Source organism: Pelodiscus sinensis, chromosome 1 (assembly GCF_049634645.1).
Source record: "Pelodiscus sinensis isolate JC-2024 chromosome 1, ASM4963464v1, whole genome shotgun sequence".
Taxonomy (NCBI): domain Eukaryota; kingdom Metazoa; phylum Chordata; order Testudines; family Trionychidae; genus Pelodiscus; species Pelodiscus sinensis.
The window spans coordinates 327,555,188-327,577,357 of NC_134711.1; the positions used below are offsets into that span (position 1 = coordinate 327,555,188).

Here is a 22,170-nt window from a genome sequence, read left to right on the forward strand (position 1 = left end):
ACAAATGCAGAAGTGGGGGCCTGCAAGAGCACCCCAAAACCTTGTCTCTAAGGGCTTTGGTACAAAAACTTCCCCCCAAAATCCTAATACCCGGACTTTGGGGAATAGCCGCTGCCACCACTCAAGTATTTCCAAGAAAACGAGGGAAGACGTCACTTGGGAAACCTCCTTCCTAAAACATCGGGGTACCTCAAGCTCTTTTTCCCCATAAAGCTTGAAAAAGAAAAGAGAAAACAAGCTGCAGTCTGTGGTAGCTCACTCCTTAGTCAGACAGACAGATTGACCTCCCAGGATGCAAAAATGAACCAATATCTGTTAATTAGAAAAAGAAAACAAACTTTTATTATCAAAACAAAACTACTGTTGCAAGCATAGTTGAGGTGGATAGATGGTAAGATCCACAAATTGATATACTCAGAGAAAATTCCCTGGGTTAGAAAGTTTCATTACAAAAGAGAGAGGGGGGAAAAAACACTTTTAACAGCACAGACCTAAATTCCAAATTCCCAAACCAGACTACAATAAAACCTGATGGGCTAATTAAACTTTGCCCTACTTATATATTGTGAGAAGACTTGGAGAAAGAGATAACCTCCCATCTCCCTGTTACCTGGAAGAAAACCACTCTGACCCAGACAAAGGAGGGAAAAGATAAAAATTCCTTTATCTCAGTTTGCAATCCCTACCTTGCATTGTTATTGGCTATCCCGATACCTGGCTAAGGACAGGAGACATAGTTAACCCTTTAGTCCCCACGTGTTGGTCAGCTCTCCTGGTTATGACACCCACTAACTATTTAGCTGTGTAAATCAGGAAAGTGCAGAGTACTTCTAATACTTTAACAAAACACCACCACTCTCTGGTGCAATGAGATTTCTTGGTTGCCCATGTAAACATCAAGTCCCTCTGAATCCTGCTGAGTCCTTTCCCCCATTGACGTCCTGTGGCTGGGAGTTCCGCAGCCTACTGGAAAACACTGTGAATTTGGCCATTTGGACCTTCCTACAGACACCCTTTCTGACCCTCCGTGGCTGAGTGTTGTCCATTGTATCAGGACACGTGTGTTAATGCATGGCAAGTGCATGGTGAAAACAGCCATTGTGTTCATCACTCCCACATATAAAGACATTTTATTGTCTCACTATACACAATATTATTTTCTCCACGGCTGACAGTCCAAATTTTGCCACTGCTTTCTTCTAGTAAATGGGATCAGTTCTCAGGTCCAGGTTCTGAATTCAATTAAATTCATGTCAACTGCATCACTCCATATTTACATGTGTGAAGTAATTCAGATCTGTCTATTAATTTTCATAGGAACATTAGAACGGCCGTACTGGAGTGGACCAAAGGTCCTCTTAGCCAAGTATTTGGATTTTTGAGAGTGGCCAATGCCAGGTGCCCGAGAGAGAATGAACAGAACAGGGAATAATCAAGCGATCCCTCCTCTGTTACCCATTCCCAGACTCTGATGAACAGATGCTAGGGATACCATTCCTGCCAATCCTGGCTAATAGCCATTGATGGACCTATCCTCCTTGAATTTGTCTGGTTCTTTTTTGAAACCTGTTAAGCCGAGGTTCTTCACAACATCCTATGGCAAGGAGTTCCACAGGTTGTGTCTTTGTTGAATAAAGAAATACTTTCTTTTGTTTCAAACCTATGAATTTCATCTGGTGACTCCTAGTTTTTATGTTATGGACATAAGTAAATTACTTTTGCTTATTCACTTTCTGCACATCAGTCATGATTTTATTGACCTCTGTCATATCCCGCTTTAGTCTACTCTTTTCTAACCTGAAAAGTCCCCGTCTTTTTAATCTCTCTTCTATGACTCTCATTCGCAACCCCTAATCGTTTCTGTTGCACTTTACTGAATTTTTCCTGTGCTAAGATATCTTTTTTGAGATGAGGTGACCACATCTATACACATTATTCAAGAAGTGGGCATAAAATAGATTTATAGAAAGGCAATAAGGTATTCTCTGTCTTATTCTCTATCCCTTATTTAATTATTCCTTCAGGGGGATAGCCGAGTTATTGTGTAACTGGTGAAACTTAAAAATCAACAAATAATCTGGCAGCACATTAAAGACTAACAAAACATGTAGATGGTATCATGAGCTAAATACACAGGGAAGTGCTGGAACTTAAGGTCATTTACAGGTGTGGGAACCATCACAAAGGTACCAAACAATAGGTACTTAAGAGCAATTGGCATCTTCTCTATCAGCTTCATGTAAGGCCGTGATAGAAATGTAGCCGTGTTAGTCTGGTGTAGCTGGAACAAAAACAGGACTATGTAGCACTTTAAAGACTAACAAGATGTTTTATTAGGTCATGAGCTTTCGTGGGCCAGACCCACTTCCTGAGATCAAATAGTGGAAGAAAATTGTCACAACCATATATACCAAAGGGTACAATTAAAAAAAAAGTGAACACATATGAAAAGGACATTTGTCTATGAAATTTGATTTGTCCTTTTCACATTTGTTCACTTTTTTTTAATTGAATCCTTTGGTATATATGGTTGTGACAATTTTCTTCCACTATTTGATCTGAGGAAGTGGGTCTGGCCCACGAAAGCTCATCACCTAATAAACCATCTTGTTAGTCTTTAAAGTGATACATAGTCCTGTTTTTTGTTTCCTGTAAGACAAACACTGTAATTCACTATTTTTTCCCTTCCTTCTTCCCGCCTCTCCCCCCATTCCATATTTATTTTGGAACTGGACTTTTCATACTCCATTTATATGAAAAAATGCGTTGTACCCACGAAAGCTCAGGATACCATCTACATGTTTTGTTAGTCTGTAAGGTACTGCTAGACTATTCGTTGTATCTTGAGGGGTTTAGTATCATCTGCAAATTTTGCCACCTCACTGTTTACCGTTTTTTTTTTCTGATCAGGAGACAGCATCATAATTACTGTTCCCTGAACAAAGATTCAGCCATTGCAAACAGTAGGTAGCGTAATTTGTCATAATTTCAGAAAAGTGGTAAAGTTACCTTTGCTTCTTCCTAGAGAGAGACTGAACTCTTCCACTCTCTTTCGATATACCTGCATGTCATGAGACAGAATTTTTTGGGATAACAGTTACACATCTGTACTTTAGTTACAGGTACCAACCCATTCTTAATCTTCCAATGCATTTTCACACATGATTTTCCAATTAAAATAGGACTTTAAAATGTAGTATCTGTCACTTGGATATCCTCAGAATCCAAAAAGATTGCAATGTTTGAAATTTCATTTGATCACTTAACAGCAAACAAAAGTCTAGTAGCTCCGCTGTAGCTGACTTAATTGCTGACTGGTTCTCTCAGGTTCAGTCTGTCAGTCTGTAGCCTGTGTCCAGTGTGGTATCAGACATTCGGATCAATATATAGAACATACGTTCTCACTCTTTAGTTCATAGTGACCTCATTACTTCTTATTCAGCCATGATGAGGATTTCAAATCAGACATGTTTCAAATCAAATATGTGAGTATTCATGAAAATAGAGTTTCATTTAACACTGGAAAGAAACCTATTGCTCTCTCTCTCTCTCTCTCTCTCTCTCTCACTGCCTATGTCCTGTATTCATAAACAATGTAGCACAAGGGAGCTGTCAGAGTGGAGAGCTGGGGGCAGAGATGAGGACAGAGTATTGTTTCAAAAACCCTCTTATTTTCCCATGTGACGCTTTAGTCCCGATATACGGTTTACACAGTATTTTGGTTCGAGAAGGCTGGCTGGTCACTCGTCTCACCCCTGCTCACAGACTCCCAACAGGAAGAACCACAGGTGCCAAAGCCAGTCAGAACTACCAGGCAAGCACAGTCAACCCTCAGTGTGTTGTAGACAATTGCCCAGTGTGATTGTTGGAGAATTGCGGGATTCCATCCTATGAGGGGGCAGGCTACAAGGTCTGACATGTGATGTTAAGATAGCCAAGAGGGCACAGCGATTCTAATAGCTCTGGAACTGTGAGGGGTTTCTACAAGGCAGAAGCACTTGACTCCTCAGACTGTCAAGAAACAGAAATCTGTCCGCATCAGACCCATTATGACAGAGCAACACACCACTGAATTTCTGCCCTCATAACTGAGCCAGAGAATAAAACCTTTGAGAATGCATTTGATCATTGAATTTCCAGGAGCAAATGAACCTCAGGCCATTTGGGAATCTATTCTCCTGGGTGTCCTCTCTCTCAGTCTCACAATAGGGACAAGATCATAAGAAAGGCTATATTGAGTCAGACCAAAGGTCTGCCTAGCCAAGTATTTTGTCTTCTGACAGTGGCCAATGCCAGGAGTGAACAGAACAGGGAATCCTCATTCCCAGCTTCTCACAAAGAGAGGCTAGGGACAACATCCTTCTCCATCCTGGGTAATAATCATCGATATATCCATCCTCCATGACTTTATCTAGCTCTTTTTGATCCGTGTTTTAGTCCTGGCATTCACAATGGCGTCTGTGTGAAGAAAAACTTCCTTTGGTTTGTTTAAAACCTGCTACCTAATAACTGGGTCTTGTGTTATAAGACACATCTGCACGTTTTGCCACCTCGCTGCTTGCCCATTACTGCAGATAATTTGTGAATGTATTGAATAGGAATGGACACAGTACGGACCCTGGCACGATACCACTAATTACCTCCCCCCATGCTGAGAAGTGACCATTTATTCCTTGCTGTTGTTTCCTGTCTTTTAACCAGTTATGGATCCATGAGAGGACCTTCCCTCTAATTCCATGATATGATATGAGACCAGAGCACATGCACCTCTAGAAATGGGGTCCATTAAAACATCCTGACACAGCATTGGGATTATAACACTCCAAGACTGATGTGAAAGTCACATTTCTGCATAGAATAGACTACAGTTGAACATGAGCAGATGGAGGGGAGGGTTCCCAAGCTACCTAGCGCTGCCTGCCCTCCAGCCTCATCACGGAGTCACCCCGGTAGCCCCAGTGAGTCCTCTGCCGCTGCATAAAACATCTGCCAGTGCAAACAGCCTGCAGCCTTCGCCCTGCACTTGTCACGTTACAGACAGTGACACCTGCCAACGTACCCAGTTCCTGCGAGAAGGGAGCCGCTGGCAACAGAGGTATTCACCCTACAGCACAAGGAGTCACCGGAGAGGTTGCAGGGGCAGCAGGCAGTGTGTGTTCAGATAGGGAGGCAACTGCCTTTATGCAGCATGTTTGTACCTTCCCTTGGGGCCACTTGGCCCTCAGGGAACTTCAGCTGTTTGGCTTCGTGTGCACCAGCTTTAACCCCCATGACAGCCAATGGCAAAGGGCAGGAGGCCAAATCCCAGGGGATGGGGGGGTGATGTTAAACAACTGGCCTGCAGCTCTAGCCCTGCTGCAGGCTCCATTCCTGGAATCTGGACTTACGAGTCTGACTAGTCACGTTGCCCCCTTGGTTAATGATGGAGCTGTCACAGCTGTAATACAGCTAACATTGAATTCAATAGAATATTAATACTAGGAATATGGGACAGTATTTCTCCTCGGCTGCTGCTTACCCTTCACTAGATCCAGTGATCCCAAGAGTTAGGCACAGATCTGAGTGACCCTCCCTGGCAGCTCATCCCACCCACCCACAGCCTCTGGGCCACCAGAGCTGGTCTAGGACCCTCTCCAGCTCCTGGCTAGCACAGGCTGGTCAGTGATGTGCTACCAGGGCCTGTCACAGTTGCCACTGACACCAGGTTCTACTGAAGGGTCGTTGTACAGAATGCAGGGGGCTGCCCAGTGACGGGAAGGCTCATTGGAGTGGCTGATGGGCACAAGCTCCCAGCCATACCCAGAGTGCAGCCACCGACGCTATCAGTGCCCCCTGAATGTATGGTTACCCCATCCCCTTCCAGGCCCCTAACTACCAGGTATCTGACAACATCAAGTGGAAGGAGTATTTTTCCAATGTCCCCTAGATGGTTTGGACCACTGCAGCCACTTCATGGATATTAATGCAGGGAAGGCTCACAAAGCCTGCATCTTCTGCAACTTCAGACTCTACTACAAGCTGCACTTTTTTGCATGTTTTGGCACATCAGGGTTGGGGACGTGGATATACCCATATTCATTGTGGGGGACACAGCCTACCCTCTGCTCCCCTGGCTTATGATGGCAACACTGGACCAAAGCAAGGGTCCGCTTCATGGTGGAGGGCGCCTTTGACCATTTGAAAGGAAGGTTCCGCTGTCTCCTTACTCTTCTGGGCCTCGGCGACCTCAATGCTCCACAAGTGGTGGCAGCCTGCTGTGTCCTGCACAACTTGTGCAAGAACTAGGGGGAGATGATCCTGCCAGGGTGGGGGGCAGAGGCGGAAAGGCTCACCAGGCTTTTTGAGCAGCTACGCACAGTTGCCATAAAACAGGACTATCAGATGTCTGTGCACATCCGGGGGGCCCTGAGGGAGAGTTTCAGAGAAGGACACCTGTGAGACTCTCCTCTGGGCCTTCCCACAGGGGACTTCTGCAGTGCCATTTCCTCCCCCACCCTTCCCTTCCCTTCCCTTCCCTGACCTTTCCTTTTCTTCCCCTGCCCTCCATCCCTCTGTTCCTCCCCCTCCCCCTCCCTTCCCCTGCAGATACCATAAAGTAGACTTTCTGGTTTGAAACAATGAATTCTCTTTTTTTATTTGGGGTAAATAAAACTGGGGAGGGGCTGGGGAAAGAACCTGGGATGGGGGAGGAGGGAGGGAGAAGGGGGAGGGGTAGCTCAGGGATGGGGCTGTGGCCTGCCTCGGGTGGTCCCACTGCCTCTTGTGTGGGGCCCTCAGCAGCCATGGGGGGTAGACCTGTGGAAAAGCTGGAGGGGCAAGAGCAGGAGCGGGTGCAGGGGACGCCTGCTGGATCGCTCAGTGGCAGGGACCCACATCCTGGAGACAAACAAGCATGGGAAGGTTCTCGTCAGGCAAGAAGGCTGCGGGCAGGAGGAGGGCAATCGGGTGGCTCAGCTTCCCCCCATGCTGTGGGGGGGGGGGGGAATTGGTGGGTGTGTATGAGCGGTAGGTGCTGATGGGATATCCTCCACTTCCTTCTCCTCCCAGTAGGCTCCCCTAGAAGGGACACAGTGCCCACTGCCTCGCTGCACTATAAAAAAGAGCTAGATCAATTCATGGAGTTTGGGTCCATCAATGGCTCTTAGCCAGGATGGGGTATCTGGCATTTGCCAGTGTTGGCAGAGAGGACACTGGAGTAGATGGATTGTAAGAGAGATGTCGTCCTTTGGCTTCAGGAGTGGAGAAGGAGAAAATAAGAAGATTTATGGTCTGTAGTGCTGGGTCCTGGACTAAAGAGGACAGCTTAGTTCAGCACCCTGGGCTGCAGGCCCTCAAGCCTCTATTCTGGGCAGCCCATCCTGGGGGGGGGGGGGGGGAGGAGATGGCTCTGTGCACTGTTGGCTCCTTTGCAGAATGAATGTGGTTGTGCGCACCAATATGGATGGACTGTGTCACACCACCCCTCCATATTGCTGCACATAACATTATTCTGCACATGGAGATAAAGATTAGAGGAAACACTGCACCCGGGCTACTACTATTCCCCCAGACCATGTCATCTGAGGGATGGAGTTTGGGGGAAAAGACGGGCAGGAGGTGGAGCAGGGGCCTGAAGAGGAGAGATGGGGGTGGAAACTTGGCCTTGTGGGGAGGATTGTCCTGGGCCCTACATCCCACTGAGGATGGCCTGGTGAGAGTACCCATTGAATATCCCCAATCCATCGCTGAAGGGGAGGCTAATGGAACATGCTTCCCCCCAGAGCACCCAGGAAATCCAGGACTGTGACTGAACAGCATCCCAATATTTTTTTTTATGGCCCATCAATGTTTGGAAAGAGACAGGACAGAGGAAGGACAGGTACCTTGGGAAACAGCATCAATATCCCTTCCCTTTATTGACAGTGTCGACAGAAATTCTGAGATCGGTGAAGCCACCGATATGGCTCTTTTGGTCCAGCAGCGCACAGTCCCCTGACTCTCCACAAACATAGTCACTTTTAAATGTTGCTCATTCGCTGCGTGCACTGTACTTCCTCCCCAGTGGGAGGGAACAGGCCTTCTCACGTGCCTCCAGGCCTCACTCCAGTAGAACCTCATAGCTATAGAGTGGAGGTCCTAGTTGATATGTAAGGGCCCAGGAGGGAACAGGCGTCCATGGCAGGCTATTTTCATGACACATGTGAATACTGCTGGAGCTGGCAATGAACTCATCCTTCACTTGAATAACCCCCTGATGATCTTCGCACGCAGGTGTTTGCTTTTTACGCTGTACACAATCGGGTTCATCAGAGGTGGGAGCAACATGTAGATGTAGCTCAGGAAAATCTGAAGCAAGAGTGAAGAGCTATTCCCAAATCTGTGTAGAATGGACAAGCCAATATCTGGTATGTAGAAGAGAAGCACAGCACAGAGGTGGGAGACGCAGGTATTCAGGGCCTTCAGGCGTTCCGTGGAGGATGTGACACTCAGCACAGTTTTGAAGATCATCACGTAGGATAGAAAGATGAACAAAGAGTCGAACCCCACTGTTAAGACTTTAACACACAGGCCATAGATGATGTTGACTGTGATGTCCGAACAAGCCAGGTTCATGACCTCTGCATGTACACAGTAGGAGTAGATGAGGCTGTTCCTTCGACAGTATTGGAATCGTTTCAGGAGAAAAGGGAGAGGGAATATAAGGGCCACAGATCTTAGCATAACCGCCAAGGCCATCTTGGTTATTGTTGACAGGGTTAAGATCGAAGTGTACCTCAGTGGGTTACAGATGGCAATGAAGCGGTCAAAGGCCATCAACAAGAGCAGGGAAGACTCAACGTTTGAAAGCGAGTGGATGAAGAACAGCTGGGCAAAACAGGCATCCAGGATGATCTCCCTGTTGTTAAACAAGAATGTGCTCAGGATTGTCGGCATGGTGGTTATCAGTAAGCCAAGGTCTGTGAGGGCCAACATGGAAAGGAAAATGTACATGGGCTCATGGAGGCTTGGGTCTGTTTTTATAATGAATAGAATGACTGAATTGCCTACTATTGAAATAGCATATATGAAGCAGAAGGGGATAGCGATCCAGAGACAGTCATCTTCCATCCCAGGTATCCGGGAGAGAAGGAACATAACATGTGTGAATTTGGTGTCATTAACAGCTGACATGATGTTCTGAGCTCGTCCGAGAAGTGTGCAGCTCTCCTTTCTGAAAGGAGAAAGAATACGAGATGAGATGATTTGTAGCAAGACATCTTTCTGCTCTCAAGGCACGTCACCAGTGACCCAGGAGCTACAGGGAGATCACCAGAAATGTAGTCTTGGTTTTACAGCATTGATAGGAAAAAAGATTGTCACCACCAGACTGGATCAGACCTGGAGTCTATCTATGCCAGTGCCCAGTGGTCATTCCCAGACGCAGCAGAGGGAGGTAGAAGAAGCCCCATAATAACCAGGAGTTAGCCCGCTACCACAGAAAATTCCTCCTTTCACTCACTGTCAAGGCTGTTCCGCACTCTGGCATGACAAATGCAGAAGTGGGGGCCTGCAAGAGCACCCCAAAACCTTGTCTCTAAGGGCTTTGGTACAAAAACTTCCCCCCAAAATCCTAATACCCGGACTTTGGGGAATAGCCGCTGCCACCACTCAAGTATTTCCAAGAAAACGAGGGAAGACGTCACTTGGGAAACCTCCTTCCTAAAACCTCAGGGGTACCTCAAGCTCTTTTTCCCTACAAAGCTTGAAAAAGAAAAGAGAAAACAAGCTGCAGTATGTGGTAGCTCACTCCTTAGTCAGACAGACAGATTGACTTCCCAGGACGCAAAAATGAACCAATATCTGTTAATTAGAAAAAGAAAAAAAACTTTTATTATCAAAACAAAACTACTGTTCCAAGCATAGTTGAGGTGGCTAGATGGTAAGATCGACAAATTGATATACTCAGAGAAAATTCCCTGGGTTAGAAAGCTTCATTACAAAAGAGAGAGGGGGAAAAAAACACTTTTAACAGCACAGACATCAGTTCCAAATTCCCAAACCAGACTACAATAAAACCTGATGGGCTCACTAAACTTTGCTCACTCATATATTGTGAGAAGACTTTTCTTGGAGAAAGAGACGTCCTCCAATCTCCCTGTTACCTGGAAGAAAACCGATCTGACCCAGACAAAGGAGGGAAAAGATAAAAATTCCTTTATCCCAGTTTGCAATCCCTACCTTGCATTGTTATTGCCTATCCCGATACCTGGCTAAGGACAGGAGACATAGTTAACCCTTTAATCCCCACGTGTTGGTCAGCTCTCCTGGTTATGACACCCACTAGCTATTTAGCTGTGTAAATCAGGAAAGTGCAGAGAACTTCTAATACTTTAACAAAACAACACCACTCTCTGCTGTAATGAGATTTCTTGTTTGCCCATGTAAACATCAAGTCCCTTTGAATCCTGTTGAGTCCTTTCCCCCATTGACGTCCTGTGGCTGGGAGTTCCGCAGCCTACTGGAAAACACTATGAATTTGGCAATTTGGACTTTCCTACAGGCACCCTTTCCGTCCCTCTGTGGCTGAGTGTTGTCCATGGTATCAGGACACGTGTGTTAATGCATGGCAAGTGCATGGTGAAAACAGCCATTTTGTTCATCACTCCCACATATAAAGACATTTTATTGTCTCACTATACACAATATTATTTTCTCCACGGCTGACTGTCCAAATTTTGTCACTGCTTTCTTCTAGTAAATGGGATCAGTTCTCAGGTCCAGGTTCTGGATTCAATTAAATTCATGTCAGCTGCATCACTCCATATTTACATGTGTGAAGTAATTCAGAACTGTCTATTAATTTTCACAGGAACATAAGAACGGCCGTACTGGGGTGGACCTAAGGTCCTCTTAGCCAAGTATTTTGTTTTCTGACAGTGGCCAATGCCAGGTGCCCGAGAGAGAATGAACAGAACAGGGAATAATCAAGCGATCCCTCATCTGTTACCCATTCCCAGGCTCTGATGAACAGAGGCTAGGGATACCATTACTGCCCATCCTGGCTAATAGCCATTGATGGACCTATCCTCCTTGAATTTGTCTGGTTCTTTTTTGAAACCTGTTAAGCTGAGGTTCTTCACAACATCCTATGGCAAGTAGTTCCATAGGTTGTGTCTTTGTTGAATGAAGAAGTACTTTCTTTTGTTTCAAACCTATGAATTTCATCCGGTGACTCCTAGTTCCTATGTTATGGACATAAGTAAATTACTTTTTCTTATTCACTTTCTGCACTTCAGTCATGATTTTATTGACCTCTGTCATATCCCGCTTTAGTCTCCTCTTTTCTGACCTGAAAAGTCCCAGTCTTTTTAATCTCTCTTCTATGACTCTCCTTCCAAACCCCTAATCGTTTCTGTTGCGCTTTACTGATTTTTTTCCAATGCTAAGATATTTTTTTTGAGATGAGGTGACCACATCTATACACATTATTCAAGAAGTGGGCATAAAATAGATTTATAGAAAGGCAATAAAGTATTCTCTGTCTTATTCTCTATCCCTTATTTAATTATTCCTTCAGGGGGATAGCCGAGTTATTGTGTAACTGGTGAAACTTAAAAATCAACAAAAAGTCTAGCAGCACCTTAAAGAATAACAAAACATGTAGATGGTATCATGAGCTAAATACACAGGGAAGTGCTTGAACTTAACTTCATTTACAGGTGTGGGAACCATCACAAAGGTACCAAACAATAGGTACTTAAGAGCAATTGGCATCTTCTCTATCAGCTTCCTGTAAGACAGTGATAGAAATGTAGCCGTGTTAGTCTGGTGTAGCTGGAACAAAAAACAGGACTATGTAGCACTTTAAAGACTAACAAGATGGTTTATTAGGTGATGAGCTTTCGTGGGCCAGACCCACTTCCTGAGATCAAATAGTGGAAGAAAATTGTCACAACCATATATACCAAAGGGTACAATTAAAAAAAAGTGAACACATATGAAAAGGACATATGTCTATGAAATTTGATTTGTCCTTTTCACGTGTTCACTTTTTTTTTAATTGAATCCTTTGGTATATATGGTTGTGACAATTTTCTTCCACTATTTGATCTGAGGAAGTGGGTCTGGCCCACGAAAGCTCATCACCTAATAAACCATCTTGTTAGTCTTTAAAGTGCTACATAGTCCTGTTTTTTGTTTCATGTAAGACAAACACTGTAATTCACTATTTTGTCCCTTCCTTCTTCCCTCCTCTCCCCCCATTCCATATTTATTTTGGAACTGGACTTTTCATACTCCATTTATATGAAAAAATGGGTTGTACCCACGAAAGCTCAGGATACCATCTACATGTTTTGTTAGTCTACAAGGTACTGCTAGACTATTCGTTGTATCTTGAGGGGTTTAGTATCATCTGCAAATTTTGCCACCTCACTGTTTACCGTTTTTTTTTTCTGATGAGGAGACAGCATCATAATAACTGTTCCCTCAACAATGATTCAGCCATTGCAAACAGTAGGTAGCGTACTTTTGTCATAATTTCAGAAAAGTGGTAAAGTTACCTTTGCTTCTTCCTAGAGAGAGACTGAACTCTTCCACTCCCTTTCGATATACCTGCATGTCATGAGACAGAATTTTTTGGGATAACATTTACACATCTGTACTTTAGAACACAGGTACCAACCCATTCTTACCCTTCCAATGCGTTTTCACACATGATTTTCCAATTAAAATAGGACTTTAAAATATAGTGTCTGTCACCTGGATATCCTCAGAATCCAAAAAGATTGCAATGTTTGAAATTTCATTTGATCACTTGTCACCAAACAAAAGTCTAGTAGCTCCGCTGTAGCTGGCTTAATTGCTGACAGGTTCTCTCAGGTTCTGTCTATCAGTCTGTAACCTGTGTCCGGTGTGGTATCAGACGTTGGGATCAATATATAGAACATACGTTCTCACTCTTTAGTTCATAGTTACCTCATTACTTCTTATTCAGCCATGATGAGGATTTCAAATCAAATGTGTTACAAATCAAATATGTGAGTATTCATGAAAATAGAGCTTCATTTAACACTGGAAAGAAACCTATTGCTCTCTCTCTCCCACTGCCTATGTCCTGTACTCATAAGCAATGTAGCACAAGGGAGCTGTCAGAGTGGGGAGCTGGGGGCAGAGATGAGGACAGAGTATTGTTTCAAAAACCCTCTTATTTTCCCATGTGACGCTTTAGTCCCGATACACGGTTTACACAGTATTTTGGTTCGAGAAGGCTGGCTGGTCACTCGTCTCACCCCTGCTCACAGACTCCCAACAGGAAGAACCACAGGTGCCAAACCCAGTCAGAACTACCAGGCAAGCACAGTCAACCCTCAGTGTGTTGTAGACCATTGCCCAGTGTGATTGTTGGAGAATTGCGGGATAACATCCTATGAGGGGGCAGGCTACAAGGTCTGACATGTGATGTTAAGATAGCCAAGAGGGCACAGCGATTCTAATAGCTCTGGAACTGTGAGGGGTTTCTACAAGGCAGAAGCACTTGACTCCTCAGACTGTCAAGAAACAGAAATCTGCCCCCATCAGACCCATTATGACAGAGCAACACACCACTGAATTTCTGCCCTCATAACTGAGCCAGAGAATAAAACCTTTGAGAATGCATTTGATCATTGAATTTCCAGGAGCAAATGAACCTCATGCCATTTGGGAATCTATTCTGCCGGGTGTCCTCTCTCTCGGTCTCTCAATAGGGATAAGATCATAAGAAAGGCTGTATTGAGTCAGACCAAAGGTCTGCCTAGCCAAGTATTTTGTCTTCTGACAGTGGCCAATGCCAGGAGTGAACAGAACAGGGAATCCTCATTCCCAGCTTCTCACAAAGAGAGGCTATGGACAACATCCTTCTCCATCCTGGGTAATAATCATCGATACATTCATCCTCCATGAATTTATCTAGCTCTTTTTGAACCGTGTTATCGTCCTGGCATTCACAATGGCATCTGGCAAGGGATTCCTCAGGTTGACAATGCCTTGTGTGAAGAAATACTTCCTTTTGTTTGTTTTAAACCTGCTACCTAATAACTGGGTCTTGTGTTATAAGAAGGACTAAAAAACTCTCACTTATCTATGTTATCCACACCAATAATGATTTTATGGATCTCTGTCCTATCCCCCCCTTAGTCATCTCATTTCCAGTCTGAAAAGTCCCAGTGTTATTAATCTGTCCTCATAACGGCACCCATTCCATTCCCCTAATCATTTTTGTTGACCTTTCCTGAACTTTTTCCAATGCCAACTTATCTTTTTTGAGATGAGGTGACCACATCTGTTTACAGTGTTCTATATATGGGTGTAACATGAATTTCTGTAGAGGCAATAATTTATTCTCTTACTCTCTCTCTATCCCTTTTTTTAATGATTCCTGACATTCTGTTTGCTTTTTCTTGGCTATCATTGACGAGTGAACCCTTTCAGAAAATGATCCAACCTTTCTCTCTTGAGTGGTAATAGCTAATTTAGTTTCCATCATTTCATTTGCATAATTGGGACTGTGTTTTCCATTGTGCTTTATTTTGCATTTTTCAACATTGAATTTCATCTGCATTTTGTTGCTCAGCTTCCTACTCACCTTTTGAATCGCTTCTCTATCTTAGATTTAAATGTATTGAACAGTTTTGTGTTATCTGCCCATTTTGCCAGCTCACTGCTTACCCCTTACTCCAGATCATTTGTGAATGTGTTAAATAAGATGGGACCCAGACTGGGTTACCTAACCCAGGCTGAAAATTGATCACTTCTTCCTATATTTTGTTTCTTATCTTTTAACCAGTTATTGATCCATGAGAGAACCTTCCTTCGAATCCCATGACATCTTATGAGAGCAGAGAATATATTCTCTAGACATGGGACTCATTGACAAATCCTGACACAGCATTGGGTTATAACACTCTGTGCTTGATTTGAAAGTCACATTTCTTTGTAGTAGAGATGGGGCAGAGTAAGGGGAAGATGCCCAAGCTACCTAGTGCTATTCTGCCTACCTGCCATCCTAGCCCTGAGTCATCCCAACAGCCCAGCTGAGTCCTCTGCTGCTGCACAGAACATCTGCCATTGTAAACAGCCTGCAGCCTTCGCCCTGCACTTGGCATGTTACAGACAGTGAAACCTGCCCACGTACCCAGTTCCTGCTAGAAGGGAGCCACTGGCACCAGAGGTCTTCACCCTGAAGCACGAGGAGTCATCGTAGAGGTTGCATGGGCAGCAGGCAGTGTGTGTTCAGATAGGGAGGCAACTGCCTTTATACAGCATGTTTGCACCTTCCCTTGGGGCCACTTGGCCATCAGGGAACCTCAGCTGCTTGGCTTCCTGTGCACCAACATTAACCAAATCACTGCCAATGGCAAACGGCAGGAGGCCAAATCACAGGAGATGGAGGATGATGCTAAACAACTGGCCTGCTGCAGGCTCCATTCCTAGAGTTTGGGCTTGTCAGCGCTGTTCCTATGGGTCTGATTAGTCACATGACCCCGTTGGGATCCAAAGAGTGTTATTGATGCTGCTACCACAGCTGTTATATAGATAACATTAACCAGAATATTAATAATAGTAATATGAAGCGAGATTTCTCCCTGCCAGCCCCCCACCCTGCCTTAAATCCAGCCATCCCCAAAGTTAGACCCAGATTTCAGTGATCCCCTGGCAGCTAGTCCCACCCACCACAATTTCTGCTGGTCTAGAACCCTCACCAGCTCCCAGCTAGCACAGGCTGGTCAGTGATGTGCTACCAGTTGCTACTGACAACAGGTTCTTCTGAGGTGGTGTTGTACAGAGTGTAGGGAGCTGCAGAGTGATGGGAAGGTTTATTGGAGTAGCCAGTGGGCGCAAGCCCCCAGCCATACCCAGACAGCAGCCACGGACGCTATCAGTGTCTCCTTCACATATGGTACAAGGGAGGGGCCAGCAGATGAAAAGCCTCCAATTGCTCCTGGGAATCCAGGCAGCTTTTCTTGAGGAATAACCTTGATTTTGAAATACTGTTAGTGTGGATGCTCCAGTGCTGCTTTTTTGAATTAATTACTCCCCAGATCAATTCAAACTAATCATTCCCTAGTGTTTCCTGGGATTCTAAATTGAGGTAGCACATCCACAATAACCAAGCTTGCCTTGGACTAATTTCGAGGCTCCCCCATAGTGTGGACTCGTTAGTTTGATTTTGTTAAATCCGGAGTTATAAAGTCGAATTTTGTAATTTTGAAATACTTTCCTTGTGTAGACATGGCCTGAGAGACTAACCAAAAAAGCCTGTTTATGCACCTATGCTCCATTAAATTATCTATATATAAGAACAACAAAAGAAAGAAGTTACAGGAAGTAAGCAGCAACTTTTAAATATATATTCACTTACCTCTGCAATGTCCACTCCAATGCATCTGGTCAAGTGGGTTTTATCCATGAAAGCTTACACCCTAATAAATCTGCTAGGGCACATCTACACAGCACACTTGTTTTGAAAAAATAATAGAGAGGTAACCATGTTAGTCTGATCTTGCTAAAACAAAAGGAAAAACTATGTAGCACTTTAAAGACTAACGAGATGGTTTAATAGGTGATGAGCTTTCGTGGGCCAGACCCATTTCCTCAGATCATATATATCATATATGATCTCAGGAAGTGGGTCTGGCCCACGAAAGCTCATCACCTATTAAACCATCTTGTTAGTCTTTAAAGTGCTACATAGTTTTTCCTTTTGTTTTGAAATAAGAAATTCCAGAATAGTTATTCTGTAATAGCTTATTTTGAATAGCAAGTCTACACTGCAGGGAAGCCTCAAAATTCGTCCGAGGCAGGCTTTCCTCATGTAGACGTGCTATCTCGATTTAGAACCCCAGGTGGCACTGGGGAGGAATAATTTAGAATGGCCCGGGTGAGGAGCTATTTCGAAACAGCAGCGGTGGAGCATTTACACACGCCTTATTTCGAAATAGCTATTTCTGAATAGGTGGTGTTCCTCATAGAATGAGGTTTACAGATTTTGGAATAATCTATCCATTATTTTGAAATTATTTCAAAGTAATGGAATGGCTGTGTAGACACTCACATGGTTATGTTAAAATAATGCTAGTTATCTTGAAATAATGGTGCAGTGTAGACTCACCCTTAGTTTCTAAGTTGTCACAGGACTCGGTTTTTTTTCAAAATAAGGCAAATTGTTGCATTGTTTTTGCAGATACAGACTAACACAGCTACCCCTCTGAGACAGTATACAGTGAAACCTTTGTTATCTGGTACTCTGTTAACCAGAAAACTTTGTTAACTGGCATTGCCCCCAGCCACAATACGGACACATCTTCAGGCGCACAGGCCTGGCTTGGTTTACCATGATTGGCTTAACAATTTTGTATTTAAGAAGCACTAATCATCTTTAACTCAAAATAGAAATGTGAGATCAACTGCCTCACACTACAAAACTACCAATATTCAAAACATGAGTGTTACTATTATTGTCCATTGGTTTTTCCTAGGTTGATGGGACCCTCAGATAACTGGAATTTTTAGATATCCAGAATGCCCTAATCCCCGAGCATGCCGGGTAACACAAGTTTTACTGTACTGAAATTAGCCTTAATGGTCTGTATTCTCAGGACTGACTCTGGAGCCTTTGTTGAAAACGAGCATCACATTAGGTATGTGCCAGTCATCTGGTTCAGAGGCTAATTTCAGTGCGAGGTTGCTTACCACAGTTAGTAGTTCTGCAGTTCCACATTTGAGTGTCTCCGTATCTCTTGGTGAATCCCATTTAGCTCAGTTTGTTCCCAAGCCTCCTCTATTGACGCCTGAAGGGAGCAGGTGACCAATGCACACAGGTAAGTGAAAAATATGGAGACCTGGGAGAAGAGTCATGATCTGGGAAGACAGAGCAGGGATAAAGGAGAGACAAGGCAGAATTGCATAGGGGAATCCTGGGAAGAGTGGATTTGGTTCCTTGTACCAATAAGGGGCACTTTCCTGCATTATTCTGCTGTTATTTGCACAGGGACCAATGCTGAACGCAGGTGAGAGTATAAGGAGGGGGCAAAAGCCTCAAGTGGGTAGCAGAAGCAACCTTGCTTGTCTTCTTACCCTCAGGCATGAGACATCTTCCACAATGCCACTGTCAGTGGAAATCATTGGGAACGTTTAGCGTGTTGACCCCCATCCATGCCATGTGACCTTTTCACATTGCCTTCATTCAATAAACAAGGCCTCTGACTTTGGGCTCACTCACAATTCTTGGAGTCTTCTGTCTCATGAGTGTTTGATTACGGGCACTGAGGAAGTAATAGGTCTGTTACCAGAGGTGCATTTTCAGGGAGTGTATCGATGCTGTGTGTGCAGATAGCAGCAATGCTTGTGTTAATCATTGCTTGGGGGGGATACAGAAATGTCCCTGAGAAGCCAACCTCCCACAACAGCAGAATGTCTCTGTGGAATAAAATAAAAACATCTAAAATGAATCCAGGACATGTTTCATGTGATGCTACTGTTCTCAGAGGCAAAAAAGACAGGTAGGGGTGGAGAGAAAGTGAGAAGCGGGACAGAAAAGTATGTGTCCCATAGGGTTGCCAAAGAGATCCCCCTAAAATCCCAGCCAGGAGAGGAGGAGGGGACGCTCCCTCTCAAGGGGGATGGGCAGCAGCCCAGAAATGCTGATACACACGGGAGCATATCTCAGACTTGGCTCTTCCTCTTCTCTCTGGGGTTTCAGTAGCTCCAGATCCCTCTGCCCAGTCTGCCAGACGAAGGAGTTGCCCTTGATGGTCTGAGCACCTGATGTTGGCAAATCGTTTCTTCCCCCCCAGGAGAGGCTTGCGGGCTGAATGTGCCTGGTTCTGCTTTCTGTTCTTCCCCTGCTCATGGGACCCAAGGAATTGTCCGGGTGTCCAGGACAACGCGAGTTTCCTCAGGGAATGAACTGAACCATAAAGGTCGCTCTGCAGCACACGGAGCATCAGACATACGAGATTCCTACGCTGGTGCTCAGGGCTCGGTCTCCCTGTCACGCTGGAAGATTTCCTCCCTCTGCTGAGCAGGATTTCAGTGAGTGGCCTGTTTCTGCAATAAAGTTGGAGCTTAGGCCTGAGGAAGATTTCCAGTGTTTAAGGCAAGAACAATCAGGAGAGGAATTCACTAGCACAAAGACTTGAGCTGTTCAGCATTGTCAGAAACACCAGTCGATTTACCTGGCAAAACTAGAGGTAAAAATTTTTTACAAATCATTTAGAGAAAGGTTTGTGTTACAGTTCAATTCCTTGTCTCTGACTGTGTCCTTCTCTCTGTCTCGGTGGCTTCCCTTTTCTGGTGCACATGGAAAATTCTTTGGCTCACTCAGGTTCTCCAGTTCAGACACGTCACTGCCCTGCTAGGGAGCGCAGCCAAAGCCTCTGCGCTGGGTGTCTGTATGACTGGAGGGTTCACAACAAGCATGGGCCATACACTAGCCAGATTCTGCTCCCCCCTTCTGCCCACAGTGAGTCACTCCAGATTGACTCTGGCCTCCCTGACAGCACAATCTGGTCTCTGGAGTTTTGGAATCCTGGTTCCCTCTGAGTGCCAGAGAAACTGGGGGTTTCTTTGTGACACTTTCAGCATCCAGCAGACTAGAGCTCTTTGTAGCAGGATCCCACACCGTTCTTTCTGCAGCTGGGATCCAAAAGCCAACCACTGCGGAGGACTCCGGTCCCAATGAGATGAGTGGTAAAACCCTCAACAAGACCATGAGTTCCCCCTAAATTCACGTGTAGAGACTTAAATAAAAATCCTGTTAACTGTCAGTGACTTCAACTGGACTTGCCCTGTGGACTCTAATTCTGTGTGAGCTTGTGGGGAGCACAGAAGAAATGCCAGGAGGGTTCCAGAAACCTCCAACTCACCAGCTTAGAATTTCAAAACAGCCATGCTAACATTTTTTTGTGTTAGCAGAGCGGGATCTGCCCTGCCCCTTCTCTGTATCTCTGGGCGTAGAGAGGACGAGACGCACCAAGAGACTGTAAAAGTAACAGCACATGCCTGACTCAGAGGAAATCAGATGCTTGTAGAAATCTTTCTGGGGTAGGTCCAGGAATGCACAGAGTGGGGGGGGGAGGGGCACATGCAGTATCCAGATCACAGTGGGGTGGAATCCTGAAATCGAGTGAACTAGGGCAGCAGTGCACAACCCCATGGGGGTAGCAGCTGTCTTCCTGGGGGGTCGCAGCACTTTGATACTGGCCCAGTGGTATTTTCTTTTCCCAGCTCTGTGCCCAGTGCATATGCGGTGGGGATGGGGAGAGTGGCTTTTTTTTCTCAACAAAAATGTTCCCAGCTCCAGGGGTCTCCAATGAAAGAGCGGCTGAGCACCACTGAACTAGGGAATGAGCAGCCTGTCCCATTCACGGTCCAAAGAGGTGACACGAGCCCTCCTGGGGCATGTGGTGTCTTGGGCAGTGCTGTATCACAGAGCACACGGCAGCAGAATATCCCTGACACTTTCCCCTACCCAGATCCTTCCTCCTCCCTTGAGCAACCCCACTACAGCTTTGTCGTCACGTCAGCAATTGCCAACAAAGAGGAGCAGCCTGAGGAAGGTCTGTCTGGGTTTAGAATGGGCTGCAATATGGTAAACTTTGTGTCTTTTGAAGGAAAGTCCTTTGTCTCTTTGAGGTCCCCATGTCCGCTCTCCCTCCCCCTGGGCCTGTCCCTCTCTCCTCCCCTGCACAGGCTGAGCTGCCAATCAGACAGGCAGATCAGGCTGATCTCCCCATTTCCCCAGTGCCGGCAGACACTGAGTGTAATGTTGTCTGAGGAGATATTTCTGTGGGCTGTTTCTGTCGGGTCTGACACCTGGTTTTGGTGCTGTGGGTGGGAGGTATCACTACGTGGCAAGGCTAGAGATTGTCTCATGTCTCCTCTTTTCCATCCCCTTTGTGAGGTAACAATTCCACGTCTTTTCAACCCCTCTCCACAGGAGCATTCCCCACATATTCACTCTGCTGACACCATTATTGGGTCTAACCAAGTGAGTTATAAGATCAAGAACACATATTCCTGCGCATCCAGAAATATAATCTATGCTATCATGTGCCGAAAGTGTCCGTCTGCTTTGTACATTGGACAAACGTCTCAGACACTTCGCCAAAGAATCGATGCCCACAAAACAGACATTAGACAGGATCACAAAGAAAAAACAGTTGCTTGCCATTTCAACCAGAAAGGACACTGTCTCAATGACCTAATCACCTGCATCCTACTTCAGAAGACTTTCAAATCTGCACTTGAAAGGGAATCCTCTAAACTGGCATTCATGCTAAAATTCGACACTCTCCACGGGGGGGGGGGGGGGGGGGGCTGAACAAAGACTCCAGCTATCTTACCCATTACAAAGATAGCTTCCCTAATTATCACCTCTAATACTATTAACTCACAGACATCTACCCTTCCCCACCTCTAATATCATTAACTCACAGGCATTCACCTTCCTCCCCCCCCCCCCTGCATCCCCCTTCTGTTCTGAAATGTGATTTGTCCTTTTCATATGTGTTCATTTTTTTTAATTGTATCCTTTGGTATATATGGTTGTGACTATTTTCTTCCACTATTTGATCTGAGGAAGTGGGTCTGGCCCACAAAAGCTCATCATCTAATAAACCATCTTGTTAGTCTTTAAAGTGCTACATAGTCCTGTATTTTGTTTCAGCTAGGCCTTTGGTCATTCTCTGCAATACACTGGGTGGGAAGGGTGCCCAACACTGCACAGGGATGTCCAGAGGAGGGTGAAGCATTGACTGACGCAGCTTGTGATGTTCTGTTTTCTGTAGGGTCCCCATCAACCCCCCTGTCTAGGTCCCCAATGTTTTGTGCAGTTCCTGGCTATACAAGCACTGGGCTCAGGGTTTCCCACAGCCGTGCACCATGACACCAAGGTCCCTCTCTGAGTTCATACAGTTCAATTAGAACCTTGCTGGGTGTTTGAGGAGTTTGATTGTTTTCCTCCAATGGGCACTTGTGTTATAGTGATCGACACTGCGGTTCCTCTACCATTTGCTGCCCACTCCCCTGGCTTGCTCAGCTCCCTCTGAGGACTTCTGACTCTGAGCTAAAGAACCGGGAGACTCCTGCCAACATCGCCACCTCTGTGCTCAGCCCCTTTTGTAGACTGGTAATAGCTAGAAAATATCAACGGCACCATTTCCTATGAAA

General features: G+C 45.2%; 1 protein-coding gene across 1 annotated transcript; it reads right to left on the reverse strand.

The window, feature by feature from the left end:
* Window positions 1–8,214: 8,214 nt before the first annotated feature.
* LOC102446954 (olfactory receptor 51G2-like) lies at window positions 8,215–9,150 on the reverse strand. Its single transcript, XM_006132569.4, has one exon. The coding sequence runs from the start codon at window positions 9,148–9,150 to the stop codon at window positions 8,215–8,217; it is 936 nt and encodes a 311-aa protein (XP_006132631.4).
* Between the last annotated feature and the right edge of the window lie 13,020 nt (window positions 9,151–22,170).